Source organism: Martes martes (assembly GCF_963455335.1).
Source record: "Martes martes genome assembly, chromosome: 7".
NCBI classification, from domain to species: Eukaryota; Metazoa; Chordata; class Mammalia; order Carnivora; family Mustelidae; genus Martes; species Martes martes.
In genome coordinates this window covers 51,385,157-51,401,375 of record NC_137894.1, presented here as the reverse complement: position 1 = coordinate 51,401,375, position 16,219 = coordinate 51,385,157, and the positions used below count along the sequence as shown (strand labels likewise).

Below are 16,219 nucleotides of genomic sequence, written 5' to 3'. Positions count from 1 at the left end.
CACTTGTATTTTCTCATAAGATAGTTTTACTGTTTATTTGTTTATTAATATGTCCAAGAATCACTTTCATTACATTAGTAGTTAATTCCCTATTCATATACTTTGCTAATTTTTCTCCTGCCTTGTAGGCACTTACTTACTGGCTTCAAAGACTTCTTTACAAATTAAAGATATAATCCCTACAAATAATCCTGCTTTTCACATAGTTTTATTTTTAATTTTATAATAGGCTTTTAAAACAACAACAACAAAACAAAACCTCTGTGGAAATTATGTTGTCAGATTTATCAATCTTTTTTTTTTAACTTTATTACTTTAGGATCTTTTGGTCAAACTTGATGTGATAGGTTATGCCTGATCACTCAAAATCCAAGTAGATCTAATAGTGAAGAATTTGAAAGTGGAAGAATGTGTCTCTGGCAGTACAAATAATTGAGCAAGTCAAATAGCCACTCATTAAATTCTAATTTCCCTCCTCCTCCTGATGCTCTTCTTATTCCCCCTTCTCCATTTTCCCCTTGTGCCATAGCCTTTCTCCCCCAGTTGAGGATCAGAGCAGCAAAATGACTTGATTTTTTAAGAGTGCTATCAGTACCCCCCATTTTCACCAGTAAGGTAGAGTTATAAAGAAAAAAAATGGTATCAAGAACGTCATGACTGCATTAATGTTTATTGTGTATTTTTAAAGTTTTTGACACTGTGTAAAAATATATAAAAAGTAGTCAAGTATAAAAGATCATTATCATATTTGACATTGTATGAATGAACCACAAAGTCTGAATTTCTAAGAAACCTAAAGTTGATAAGAATTATCATGGTCTAAAAAGACTGTGTGTCTATATCTGAAGCTCTGCACTAGGATTTAGCATGCAGAGTTAAATTCTATGCATATAGCCACTAACTTATAGTCTTACAAGTGAAATACTGAATCCAGAATGAAGACAATTACAAACCTTCTGTTTTATGTTAAGCAATTTTCTTCAGTATTAGAATACATTTAGTCTTCCTGTTACAAAGCCTTTTTCATGATGTAAATCACAGGGAGAAGTACATAAGAAAAATTTGGCTAACGAATGAAATACTAATAATAGATTTTTAAATATTTATTATTAGATACACACAAATTTTACTTTCCCTCTTCTGGTTTACAAAAAATACGAAAGGATAGATTTCAGATTTGGTCATCAAATAATTTTGGTCACTTTGCACATCAGCATACTTTAGGTACACATAGAACTTTTAAAACTTTTTCTGTGAATAATGAAGAATTCATTATAACCAATTATTTCTACTTAAAATAAGTAAACTTGGAAAAAAGATACATAGACAGTTCTCAACTTATGATGGTTTGACTTACAACTTTTTTGACTCTTTGATGATGTGAAAGTGATAAGCATTCAGTAGAATCTGTACTTTGAATTTTGAATTTTGATCATGTCCTGGGCTAATGATATGTGGTATGATACTGTTGCGTGATGCTGGGCACCCTCAGTTCCCAGTCAGCCAAATAGTATGAGGATAAACAACCAATATACTTACTACCATTTTGTTTCCATACAAGCATTCTGTTGTTCACCTTCAGTAGCGTATTCAATAAATTACTTGAGATTTGAATACTTTATTATAAAATGGGCTTTGTGTTAGATGATTTTGCCCAGGTGTAAGCTAATCCTAAAATAGGCTTTCTGTTAGATGGTTTTTCACAGTTGTAGGCTAATGTAAGTGTTCTAGGCACATTTAAGGTAGTCTAGGCTAAGCTATGATGTTCAATAGGTTAGATGTATTAAATGCATTTTCAGCTTATGATATTTCAACTTACAGTGAGTTTGTCAGGAAGTAACTCCATTGTACTTCAAGGAAGGTCTGCAGATGCTGCTGATAGCAGTAAATATCTAGAAAATGCTTTATAATGAATATAAATGCATATTAAATCATCTAGAGGAAAACAGAAAAATTGAGATAAGAAAGATGATACATAACCAAATACCCTTGATCCTTGAACAATGCAGGTGTTCGAGACACCAATTCCCCACAAAGTAGAAAATCCAAGTGTAACTTTCAACTGTCCCCAGATTTAACTACTAATAGCCTACTGTTGATTGGAAACCTTACTGAGAACATGAACAGTCAATTAGCACATATTTTATATGTTATATATATTATATACTATATTCTTACAATAAAGTAAGGTCAAGAAAAATATTAAGAAAATCATTAGGAAGAGAAAAATACACTTACAGTATTATACTGTATTTATTTTTTAAAAAGCCACATATAAGTGGACCCATACAGTTCAAACCCACATTGTTCAGGCATCAACTGTATATATAACCAAATTATAAATTACCAAAATATTCAATACAGAAAGAAAAGATAAGCTAACAGATATGCATGAATGAGGTAAAATCTATGTTGCAAGACACATTTCTTTTTACTATGTCAATATATGGAAAAGTATAATTAAGTTGAAAGTCTCAAAAGCTCAGTTTGCTTATACATTTTAAGTGCAAGGTATAAAAATGTCATGTGTTCAGTTGAAGAGAATCACAAGTTTAGTAACATGAGTAGCATTTTTTGTAGATTAGAATATCATTAGCAAAAGTGATTGGCATGGTGTTGTGATCCAGTAGAGGCTCTTTATTCCCATTCAGGATTACTTCATGGTGATCTCTAGTTTTTCCAGGAGTTCACATGACGGTTTCTCAGTTTTCGCATGGCTGATTTAACATCTTCATTCCTTAGAGAGTAGATGATGGGGTTCAGCAGGGGTGTACAAACAGTGTAGAACACAGAAAGGAACTTATCGACAGAGAGTCTGCTAAAAGGCCATATATAGAAGTAAATGCAAGGCCCAAAGAAAAGAATCACTACTGTAATGTGAGCAGTTAATGTAGAAAGTGCCTTGGATGACCTGCTGGAGGACCGGCGACGAACAGTGATCAAAATGATGGTGTAGGAAATAATCAAAGCCAGAAAACAACCCAGTGATATCAGGCCACTGTTAGTTAGGGTCATAATTTCCATTTCATAAGTATCCATACAAGCCAGCTCTATCACCAAAGGAAGGTCACAAAAGAAGCTGTCTACCTCATTGGGGCCACAGAATGGCAGATCCACTGTAAAAGCCAAGTGACTCACAGAATGAAGAATACCCACAGACCAGGAAATAAACACAAAAATTATACATAGTCTCCGATTCATAATTGTGCTATAGTGTAAGGGCTTACAGATGGCTATAAATCTGTCATATGCCATAGCTACAAGCAACATCATCTCACTCCCAACAAAACTATGAAGAAGGAATATCTGGGCCATGCAGCCCTCAAAGGAGATAGTCTTGTGTTCAACAAAGAAGTCCAAAAGCATCTTGGGAGTGGCAAAATTAGATTGGCAGATATCAATGAAGGAAAGGTTACTGAGCAGGAAGTACATAGGTGAGTTCAAATGGGAGTCAGAGGAAATTATAACAATAATCATGATGTTGCCCAGAACTGATGTCACATATACTAAAGAGAAGACGGCAAAAAAGAAAAGCTGAAGTTCCCAAGATTTAGAAAGTCCCAGAAGCACAAACTCAGATACCACTGATTCATTTGTGTTAGCCATGAAGCCACTCTCCTGTTACCTAAGTAAAGGAAAATCAGGAAAGATCACAATGGTGGTACTATATCCAGTATATATACAAAAGAAATATGATAAGATTTCAATTAAAAGTTAATTTAGTTTAATGAAATTATATAAGTAATCAATTGACTAACATCTGCAACTGCAATGTAAAGTAGAAGTATGGAAAAAAGGGTATGATATGGATGGTTTCATAATTTGGTAGATATACATATTAAAAAATATATATATATATATACACACACATATATATATTAAATCACATACAAGCAAATGTGATACATTAACACCACAAATATTAGTAAGAGGAAAGAAATTATGCCAAAATGGTGAGGTAAGGTGTCATGGGATAGGTATTACTTAAGCTAAAAAACTTTTTAAAAGTTTTGAATTTGCCAGCCAAAACTGAATAGAAAAGTCCATTTCAAGCAAAGGAAATAATGGGAAGAAAGATATAAAGGTGGAATGGAAAGACATTTTCACAAAGCCAATAAATTGAATGGCCTGGCTAGAGGAGGGTATACTAAGGAACAATAAAAATGAAGATGGTGATGACAGATCAGAAGCAAAGCATGGAATAGTTATTAATGCCTTGAAAAAGAAGGCTAAGTAGACTAGATTAATATTCTTGGAATTGAAAATCATAAAGTGCTTGACATTGTTTTGAGAGGCTTAATGGAAGCAATTTGCCATATTATGAAAAGAAGAGCCAATGTCGATGTTCTGAAGTTTCTTTAAAGATCAAAAATGTTTCGGGGCGCCTGGGTGGCTCAGTGGGTTAAGCCGCTGCCTTCGGCTCAGGTCATGATCTCAGGGTCCTGGGATTGAGTCCCGCATCGGGCTCTCTGCTCAGCAGGGAGCCTGCTTCTCTCTGCCTGCCTCTCTGCCTGCCTCTCTGCCTGCCTCTCTGCCTGCCTCTCTGCCTACTTGTGATCTCTCTCTGTCAAATAAATAAATGGAATCTTTAAAAAAAAAAAAAAAAATGTTTCTTTCATCCATGCAACAGTCGTTTATCAGAGTCCACCTTCTGTCACATAAAGATCAATTTTGAATCAACCACCCATGTATTTTCAGTGTATTCTCTTTACATTTTGTCTCTTCTTAAACACATCTGACGTACCTGTATGTATCAAAATCTGTGACACCTTTCAGATATCCTTTTGGAAAAACTCCATATAACTATACTTGGTGCATTTTGAATGCATGACAGATTTTCAGAAGAGTGAAGCTTAGTGTTTAAATTGCCTCTTGAATGTTTTTGTTTGTTTTTTTTGTCATTGTGACCATTGGATCCCAGAAGAAAATCCTATACAACCTCTGGTTGTCCAGGAATCATTTTTGCCTTTAGTCCTAGATACCCAAAAATATACAGTAGGAATTTGTCATTATACTTATTGATTCTGTATTCTGTATTTGGCCATGATAAATATAACTAATATAATAAATATTTAAAACTTTTAAGGTAAATTGTATAGGTGAACATAAATCAATTAAAAATGTTACAAACTTTCATTGTGGTTGTTGAAGCACTAAGTCCTGCTCTTTCAAGGGTTCCCATCTTTGCATATGAATTATGATATCTAGTTTTTTTTGTTTTTTATTAATTTTTAAAATTTTTTATAAACATATAATGTATTTTTATCCCCAGGGGTACAGGTCTGTGAATCGCCAGGTTTACACATTTCACAGCACTCACCATAGCACATACCCTCCCCAATGTCCATATCCCCACCACCCTCTCATGACCCTCCTCCCCCAAGCAACCCCCAGTCTGTTTTTTGAGATTGAGTCTTTTATGGTTTGTCTCCCTCCCGATCCCATCTTCTTTCAAAATTATGATATATAGTTTTAAGAAGAGTGCCAAAACTTAAGTGACTGAAGAATATAAACAGATCAGTGAGGCATGAACTGATCTCCATATAAACTTCTATTATGAAATTCTTATCTCCATGGGGAAGAGTTGAGCCAATGTTCAGATGTCTGATCACGTATTTACAATGCAAAGGGGAGAGAAGGAGGCAAATAAACATTGAAAAGGAAAATGATTCCTATTTCTAAGATCTAAAGTCCTAAAGGACTACAGTTATGAATTTTTAAAAAGATAAGATTAAAATTTCAAATTCAAGAAGATGCCATGAAGGACTTCTTACAGTGTTCAATTTATTGTAAAGCCTGCCAACTGTGGTCACCTAGTAAGATAACACTAAAGAGTGAGAGGAAGAAGAGAAGAAGGAAGAGAAGGGGAAGCATAATGGTTAAAACATGTTAGATAAAGTTACTGGTATTAATACCATTTTAAAAGATCATTTTATCTTTGAAAAAAAGATACCCTAAAAATAAAATTTTCTACAAATTCCACCTTTCTAATACCTAATGAATGTTAAGGTTTGTCAGTTTCATTTTTCAAAATACATGAACTAACTAGAAAATCCTTTCCACACTGAATTTCCTATGATTTCTTAATCCAAGTAGAGTATACCAGGTTCAGTGTTAGATTTCATTTTCTTTTTAATAATTAAGGTAGGTACCCATTAGAAGAGATACATAATATATACCACTTAGTAGTTATGTGACTGACCTTGGAAGATAGAACTACATTATTTCCAAGGCTGTTTTCATCTCTCAAATTCTAAATGCAGAGGCATTTATATTATGGAAACATGTGAAGTTTATACAAGTCACTCAATTCCTTGGGCTATGCACAGAACACCCAGAAGCTTCTCCATTAATAAGTCATTCATGTGTTCATCACTAGACTACTTAGAGATAACAAATGTTTTCAGATCAGAAAATATACTGTGAGAAAATTTCCTCTTCCCAGTATAAGACCAAATCTGATATGTAAAAGTTAATGTTATATCCATACCCATCTAAAATATCGCAATGGAACTTCAAAACCATAAACATGCATATTTTTTTCTTTTCGTTATTTTGTCTTATAATAGTTGATTACCTATAAGTCTAGCAGTAAAAAACAAAGATACCCTTTTTGACCTACTTTGTGTAGCTACTCCTTCTTTATTCCAGGGAAATTTTGATGGTCAACAAATATTTGCTTAACAAATGGCTAAATATTCTTGAATAGAAAGCATGAAGGAAGCAAAGAAGGGACGGATAATGGTTATAGCATGCTTCCCTTTGTTTATCAGATGCTGATCCTATTATATCAGAGCTGCCCTAAGCCAGTATAGTGGGAAATCAACAGAGAAGTAGAGAGCCAGTTATTTGCCTCTTTTAGGTAGAGCTTCCAGCTTGACTGAGACAACAGTGGCTTTTCCTTTTCGACCTTCTAGTTGTTGATTTTGGATCTAGAGGACAGTTTACAAATTATCTAGTCCAAACACAGTGATCAAATGCATGTATAATATTTACACTTTTAATGATTTCTCCCAGTCCTTCAGTTCTTCCTTATTTTCTCCAAATACAGTGTCCCACAGTTAGTTTCTAAGCTCCCCGCTTTTGCTGTGAGTCTTCATGCCTAAAATATTTGTGATATATTCTTGACTTGATGCATTTTAAGTAGGTCTCTGCACTAAGCTGTGCAGAAGCAAGCACCTCAGATAGCGAGGCTCCTCCTTTGCTCCTGACTCTACAAGTGCAGTATCCTAAAGTAAGGCAATATAAAGCCTTTATCCTTGTTCTATGGAACAGATTTCACTGGGGAAGTGAGAAATCACTCATTGGAGATCTGATGTCACCCTGCGGTGGGAGTAATTATGTTTTACAAAATTTTCTTTCCAGGAATGGAAAAGAAAAAAAAGTTTTTTACCAGCTAGTTGGTATATAGGAAAGCAAAATATTACTAGATTTTCACTGACTTCCACTCAGCAAATACTTTTTCAACCACTAACTTTTTGTTAAAATAATCAAACCATCCTAAGAAGGATCACCTAGCCTCAGGGTGATTTCTTGCATTCACAGGGAGCTCAGTATTTCCCAAGATAGTTCCGTCTATTGTTAAATTGCACAACTGGTTCTACCACTAGTAGTTTAGTAGAACAAATGTGTTCTCACTTCAGCAACGTAGATTTTCAAATATTTGAAGGTGCTCTTCATTTCCATGAAAAATCTTTTATTTCTCTAAACATATGTCAGCAGTTCTTCCAATATATTTTACATAGGAAGTTTTCTTATTTCCAAAGCTGGTAATGTAGATGTGAGTTCCAAATGGTCATCTTTAAAAAAGGAAATTGAAAATAAGTTTCCCTGTATATGCTCTGTGTGTCTGTGTGTGTGTATATACTGTAGTAAAATGTTCACATACCTAGCAATGCATGACCATTGATATTGCACCATTGATTGAAAGAGATAGCTAATACTGGAAAAACACCTACATATCTATGAATTTGAGAGTGAAGCAATATAATTTTTTAACATAGAATAGATTCAATGATTTAAATTATTTTTGTATATTAATTTTTGTATATGAATTTATGTGTCATTATAAAACATGTCAGGAGAAAGTAATTGGAGACTGATAAAATTATTATGTGCATATTTTTATAATGAACAAACTTATGAAAAAAGTTTTGAAATACCCAGTAATACAAATTCTAAACTGAAATGAAAACAAAAGAAATGGTGTGAAGAAATGTATAAAAGGGACTTAAAGTGAATCTGTAAATATTTTTAGAAGTTTAAGCTATGGCCAAATATACTATATGCATAATAGCAAGTTTAGCAAATATTATTTTAATATTTTACTTTCTGTATTTTTATATCTTGACTATTTGGCAAAAGTGTGATCTTCAAAAAAGTTAGAAAAATATGTTAAATGAGAAAAACTTAATTAATTTATTTATATTTATTTATTTAGTGGGCTCCATGTCCAAAGTGGGGTTTGAACTCATGACCTTGAGATGGAGAGTTACATACTCTACTGACTAAGCCAATAAGATGCCCCAGTGAGCAACAGTTTATAAAATTACAAAGAAAATACAGTGAAGGACAGTTTCCATTCACAAAGATAAAATATAAAGTATCTGGGAAAAGTTAATTGTAAATTTACAGGTTGTACATGGTCAAAAACTTAAAACAGTGGAAATATGAAAGGAATAAAAAATACAGGGAGGTATATTTCTTTTTTTGATTAGAAAGACTCAGTTTTGCCAAAAATTTAATATCTCTACATCTAAATATAATATAAATTTAATGTAAATTGTTTCAGAATTTTTTTTTTTTTGGGGGGGGATGCCAGGGTGGCTCAGTCTGTTAAGGGCCTGCCTTTGGCTTAGGTCATGATCCCAGGGTACAGAGATGGATTCCTGCATCAGGCTCCTTACTCAGCAGGGAGCCTGCTTCTTCCTCTGACTGTGCCCTCCCCTGCTTGTTCGTGCTCTTTCTCGCTCGCTCTCTGCCTGTCTGAACAATAAATAAGTAAAATCTTTTTTAAAAGAAAATACTGTTTTTAAGAAAATATTCATTATTTATTTTTAAGAAGATGACAAAATTAGAGGCCTAGGATAATGGAGGGGGACAGCAGGCAAGGAAGGAAAACCCATATCTGGAGTAGGAGTCCATCCAAATAAGGATAAATCAGTGCCCCCCACATGGAAGAAGGGGTGTGATATATTTGACTTGCCACTGAATGGATGTGATCTCACTGCAGAATGGCATCATTCAGGTTTTCAGGTTCAGTCCCTTCTGCTGATCAAGTGTTCAGGAGCAGTACCCAGAACTTAGGAGACTAATCTTAATAAAAGGGAGTCCATGGCTTTGGTCTCAGATGGACACCAATGTGAGGTATAAAAATCCACACACTTTGTGCCTACTCACATAGACCTGTCCTCATTTTTCTCTGCCACATATTCCAATTTTGATATTTTAAGACATCTACCAAACCAATAAAACTATATTTCACTCTCCAGGAATTCATATTTACTTCTACATAGGACCAATTTTCCATCCCAAATTTGATAATTGAGTAAAATATTTATGGCTTTTCCCAGTAATAGAATTTTCCTTCACCAGTTTCCATTAGAGTCATCTGAGTGGACAAGAATGCAGCAGTTGTCCATTTTTGGCTTACATCGAGACAATCAGATCATTTATAGAAACCCTTCTATGAGACCATAAAATTGATCTGAAGAAAGGGTATTAATGCAACAAAATTAGGTAATATAGAATTCTGGACTACTTAAGGATGCTGATTACTTGTGATTTTATACCTGCTTCAGCCTGGTCCCAGAGGTACCAGTTGCAATACATGTTGGCTTACTGCTGTGACAGCTAGAAATTGTGACTCGTTGATACTTGGTTCATAATGAGCAGTGCTAGTCACACAGTCACTTGAAAACCCATGGTCTCTGACACTAGAAAACTCAGTTTCTGGTAGGGCCCTGCAGCATCCTAGGATTTGCTTCTCAACCACAGCGTAGTTCTCTGCTGCAGGATGCAGGGCTTCTTTTCTAGGATCCTAGGAGTTAGCATTGTCATTCTTCTAGTGGCTTTGCTAAAGAATCTGCACAGTGTTCTTATTTATCATCCCTACCTCTATTTGACTGGTTTTCCTGGTTTATATAGCATGAGTAGTAAGGGCAGCTTGCACTCAAGACTGGACTAGGTACAAAAGATTCATTGGAAATTGGAAATCCTGTGTGACTTAACCCAAAATGGCATCAAAGCCATGTTTGCAAGGCAGCTTTATGCTGCCTCCAAGATTCGGTGAGCCTGTAAGCACTGTGTCTCTTTCTCAGTGGTAAGAAGTACAAAACAAAATTACATTTTTGTATGTTCTGAGGGGATTCGGTATCATGCCCCAAAATATTCAAACCTTTTTTTAATTAATTACTTAATTTTAATAAACATATAATGTATTTTTATCCCCAGGGGTACAGGTCTGTGAATCACCAGGTTTACACATTTCACAGCACTCATCATAGCACATACCCTCCCCAATGTCCATATCCCCACCACCCTCTCCTATCCCCCCTCCTCTCAGCAACCCTCAGTCTGTTTTTTGAGATTGAGTCTTTTATGGTTTGTCTCCCTCCCGATCCCATCTTCTTTCATTTTTTCTTTTCCTACCTCCCCCCAACTCCCCAACATTGCATCTCCACTTCCTCATATCAAAGAGATCATATGATAGTTGTCTTTCTCCGATTGACTTATTTCGCTAAGCATAATACCCTCTAGTTCCATCCACGTTGTCGCAAATGGCAAGATTTCATGTCTTTTGATGGCTGCATAGTATTCCATTGTGTGTATATACCACATCTTCTTTATCCATTCATCTGTTGATGGACATCTAGGCTCTTTCCGTAGTTTGGCTATTGTGGACATTGCTGCTATAAACATTCGGGTGCACATACCCCTTCGGAGCACCACGTTTGTATCTTTAGGATATATACCCAGGAGTGCAATTGCTGGGTCATAGGGTAGCTCTATTTTCAGTTTTTTGAGGAACCTCCACACTGTTTTCCAGAGTGGTTGCACCAGCTTGCATTCCCACCAGCAGTGTAGGAGGGTTCCCCTCTCTCCGCATCCTCGCCAGCATCTGTCATTTCTTGACTTGTTAATTTTAGCCATTCTGCCTGGTGTGAGGTGGTTTCTCATTGTGGTTTTGATTTGTATTTCCCTGATGCCGAGTGATGTGGAGCATTCTTTCATGTGTCTGTTGGCTATCTGGATGTCTTCTTTGCAGAAATGTCTGTTCATGTCCTCTGCCCATTTCTTGACTGGATTATTTGTTCTTTGGGTGTTGAGTTTGATAAGCTCTTTATAGATTTTGGATACTAGGCCTTTATCTGATATGTCGTTTGCAAATATCTTCTCCCATTCTGTCAGTTGTCTTTTGGTTCTGTTAACTGTTTCCTTTGCTGTGCAAAAGCTTTTGATCTTGATGAAATCCCAATAGTTCAATTTTGCCCTTGCTTCTGTTGCCTTTGGCGATGTCCCTAGGAAGAAGTAGCTGCAGTTGAGGTCAAAGAGGTTGCTGCCTGCATTCTCCTCAAGGATTTTGATAGATTCCTTTCTCACATTGAGGTCCTTCATCCATTTTGAGTCTATTTTCATGTGTGGTGTAAGGAAATATTCCAATTTCATTTTTCTGCATGTGGCTGTCCAATTTTCGCAGCACCATTTGTTGAAGAGGCTGTCTTTTTTCCATTGGACATTCCTTCCTGCTTTGTTGAAGATTAGTTGACCATAGAGTTGAGGGTCTATTTCTGGGCTCTCTATTCTGTTCCATAGATCTATGTGTCTGTTTTTGTGCCCGTACCATACTGTCTTGATGATGACAGCTTTGTAATAGAGCTTGAAGTCTGGAATTGGGATGCCACCAACTTTGGCTTTCTTTTTCAATATTCCTTTGGCTATTCGAGGTCTTTTCTGGTTCCATATAAATTTTAGGATTATTTGTTCTATTTCTTTAAAAAAATGGATGGGATTTTGATGGGGATTGCATTAAATGTGTAGATTGTTTTAGGTAGAATAGACATTGTCACAATATTTGTTCTTCCAATCCATGAGCATGGCATATTTTTCCATTTATTGTGTCTTCCTCAATTTCTTTCATGAGTACTTTATAGTTTTCTGAGTATAGATTCTTTGCCTCTTTGGTTAGATTTATTCCTAGGTATCTTATGGTTTTGGGTGTGATTGTAAATGGGACTGACTCCTCAATTTCTCTTTCTTCTGTCTTGTTGTTAGTGTAAAGAAATGCAACTGATTTCTGTACATTAACTAAAGTCAATATCCTGACACTTTACTGAATTCCTGTACAAGTTCTAGCAGTTTGGGAGTGGAGCCTTTTGGGTTTTCCACATATAGTATCATATCATCTGCAAAGAGTGATAGTTTGACTTCTTCTTTGCCAATTTGGATGCCTTTAATTGCTTTTTATTGTCTGATTGCTGAGGCTAGGACTTCTAGTACTATGTTGAACAGCAGTGGTGATAACGGATATCCTTGCCATGTTCCTGACCTTAGCGGAAAAGCTTTGAGTTTTTTTTTTTTAAAGATTTTATTTATTTATTTGACAGAGATCACAAGCAGGCAGAGAGGCAGGCAGACAGAGAGGAGGAAGCAGGCTCCCCGCTGAGCAGAGACCCCGATGCGTGGCTCGATCCCAGGACTCTGAGACCATGACCTGAGCCGAAGGCAGAGGCTTAACCCACTGAGCCACTCAGGCGCCCCAAAAGCTTTCAGTTTTTCTCCATTGAGAATGATATTTGCAGTGGGTTTTTCATAGATGGCTTTGATAATATTTTTTTTGATGGCTTTGATAATATTGAGGTATGTGACCTCTATCCCTACACTTTGAAGAGTTTTAATCAGGAAGGGATGCTGCACTTTGTCAAATGCTTTTTCAGCATCTATTGAGAGTATCATATGGTTCTTACTCTTTCTTTTAATAATGTATTGTATCACATTGATGGATTTGCGGATGTTCAATCAACCATGCAGCCCTGGAATAAATCCCACTTGGTCGTGGTGAATAATCCTTTTAATGTACTGTTGGATCCTATTGGTCAGTATTTTGGTGAGAATTTTCGCATCTGTGTTCATCAAGGATATTGGTCTGTAATTCTCTTTTTTAGTGGGATCCTTGTCTGGTTTTGGGATCAAGGTGATGCTGGCCTCATAAAATGAGTTTGGAAGATTTTCTTCCATTCCTATTTTTTGGAACAGTTTCAGGAGAATAGGAATTAATTCTTCTTTAAATGTTTGGTAGAATTCCCCTGGGAAGCCGTCTGGTCCTGGACTTTTGTTTGTTTGGAGATTTTTGATGACTGTTTCAATCTCCTTACTGGTTATGGGTCTGTTCAGGTGTTCTATTTGTTCCTGGTTCAGTTGAGGTAGTTTATATGTCTCTAGAAATGTATCCATTTCTTCCAGATTGTCAAATTTGTTGGCATAGGGTTGCTCGTAGTATGTTCTTCAATTGTTTGTATTTCTTTGGTGTTGGTTGTGATCTCTCCTCTTTCATTCATGATTTTATTTATTTGGGTCCTTTCTCTTTTCTTTTTGACAAGTCTGGCCAGGGGTTTGTCAATCTTATTAATTCTTTCAAAGAACCAGCTCCTAGTTTCGTTGATTTGTTCTATTGTTTTTTTAGTTTCTATTTCATTGATTTCTGCTCTGATCTTTATGATTTCTCTTCTCCTGCTGGGTTTAGGCTTTCTTTGTTGTTCTCTCTCCAGCTCCTTTAGGTGTAGGGTTAGGTTGTGTATTTGAGACCTTTCTTGTTTCTTGAGAAAGGCTTGTACCGCTATCTATTTTCCTCTCAGGACTGCCTTTGTTGTGTCCCACAGATTTTGAACCATTGTGTTTTCATTATCATTTGTTTCCATGAATTTTTTCAATTCTTCTTTAATTTCCTGGTTGACCCACTCATTTTTTAGAAGGATGCTGCTTAGTCTCCATGTACTTGCATTCTTTCCAAATTTCCTCTTGTGATTGAGTTCTAGCTTCAGAGCATTGTGGTCTGAAAATATGCAGGGAATGATCTCAATCTTTTGATACTGGTTGAGACCTGATTTATGACCCAGGATGTGGTCTATTCTGGAGAATGTTCCATGTGCACTAGAGAAGAATGTATATTCTGTTGCTTTGGGATGGAATGTTCTGAATAGATCTGTGATGTCCATCTGGCCCAGTGTGTCATTTAAGGCCTTTATTTCCTGGTTGATCTTTTCCTTAGATGATCTGCCCATTTCAGTGAGGGAGTGTTAAAGTCCCCTGCTATTATTGTATTACTGTCGATGTATTTCTTTGATTTTGTTATTAATTGGTTTGTATAGTTGGCTGCTCCCATGTTAGGGGCATAGATATTTAAGATTGTTAGGTCTTCTTGTTGGACAGACCCTTTGAGTATGATATAGTGTCCTTCCTCATCTCTTATTATGGTCTTTGGCTTAAAATCTAATTGATCTGATATAAGGATTGCCACCCCAGCTTTCTTCTGATGTCCGTTAGCATGGTACATTGTTTTCCACCCCCTCACTTTAAGTCTGCAGGTGTCTTTGGGTCTAACATGAGTTTCTTGTAGGCAGCATATTGATGGTTTGTTGTTTTTTTTTTTTAATCCATTCTGATATCCTGTGTCTTTTGATTGGGGCATTTAGCCCATTAACATTCTGGGTAACTATTGAGAGATATGAATTTAGTGCCATTGTATTGCCTGTAAGGTGACTGGTACTGTATATTGTCTCTGTTTCTTTCTGATCTACTCCTTTTAGGGTCTCTCTTTGCTTAGAGGACCCTTTTCAATATTTCCTGTAGAGCTGGTTTGGTGTTTGCAAATTCTTTCAGCTTTTGTTTGTCCTGGGAGCTCTTTATCTCTCCTTCTATTTTCAATGATAGCCTTGCCGGATATAGTATTCTTGGCTGCATGTTTTCCTAGTTCAGTGCTCTGAATATATCATGCCAGTTCTTTCTGTCCTGCCAGGTCTCTGTGGATAGGTCCACTGCCAATCTAATGTTTTTACCCTTGTATGTTACAGACTTCTTTTCCCGGGCTGCTTTCAGGATTTTCTCTTTGTCGCTAAGACTTGTAAATTTTACTATCAGGTGACGAGGTGTGGACCTATTTTTATTGATTTTGAGGGGCGTTCTTAGCATCTCCTGGATTTTGATGTTTGTTCCCTTTGCCATATTAGGGAAATTCTCTCCAATAATTGTCTCCAATATACCTTCTGCTCCCCTCTCTCTTTCTTCTTCTTCTGGAATCCCAATTATTCTAATGTTGTGTCATCTTATGGTGTCGCTTTCTCTCGAATTCTCTCCTCTTGGTCCAGTATTTGTTTGTCTCTCTTTTGCTCAGCTTCTTTATTCTCTGTCATTTGGTCTTCTATCTCACTAATTCTTTCTTCTGCCTCATTTATCCTAGCAGTGAGAGCTTCCATTTTTGATTGCACCTCATGAATAGCTTTTTTGATTTCAACTTGGTTAGATTTTAGTTCTTTTATTTCTCCAGAAAGGGCTTTTATCTCTCCGGAGAGGGTTTCTCTAATATCTTCTATGCCTTTTTTGAGCCTGGCTAGAACCTTGAGAATCGTCATTCTGAATTCTAGATCTGTCATGTTACCAATGTCCATATTGATTAGGTCCCCAGCCTTTGGTACTGCCTCTTGTTTTTTTTTTTTTTTTTTTTTTGTGGTGAGTTTTTCCCCCTTGTCATTTTGTCCAGATAAGATTTGTTTTCTCCTCCTCTGGAATTCCACTGTTCTTGGTAAGTGAAGTTGGTCTTGGCTGGGTTTCTTGTTGATCTTCTGGGGGAGGGGCCTGTTGTAGTGATTCTCAAGTGTCTTTGCCACAGGCAGAATTGCACCGCCCTTACCAGGGGCTGGGCTAAGTAATCCGCTCGGGTTTGCTTTCGGGAGCTTTTGTTCCTTGAGCGCTTTCCGTAGAGTTCCAGAGGACAGGAATGAAGATGGCTGCCTCCCAATCTCCAGCCCTGAGGAGCCGAGAGCTTAGGGTCCCAGTCCACAGTGTGCCCTCAGAGAAAAGTGCCCAACTGCACACCTCCATGGCCTGTGGTCCCACCTGTAGGAAAGCAGTCAATTGCTGGCACTTGGAGAAAAGTGCCTGGTCACTTCAGTCTCCGTGGCCTCCGGCCGCGCTCTGAGCCCACCCAGCCTGTGACCAGCACAAG

At 36.7% G+C, this 16,219-nt stretch overlaps 1 protein-coding gene across 1 annotated transcript; it reads right to left on the bottom strand.

Moving 5' to 3' along the window:
* Positions 1–2,670: 2,670 nt before the first annotated feature.
* Positions 2,671–3,606, bottom strand: LOC308346814 (olfactory receptor 4K1; the record flags this gene model as incomplete). Its single annotated transcript, XM_080809862.1, has 1 exon — positions 2,671–3,606. The coding sequence occupies one exon, from the start codon at positions 3,604–3,606 to the stop codon at positions 2,671–2,673; it is 936 nt and encodes a 311-aa protein (XP_080665988.1).
* Between the last annotated feature and the right edge of the window lie 12,613 nt (positions 3,607–16,219).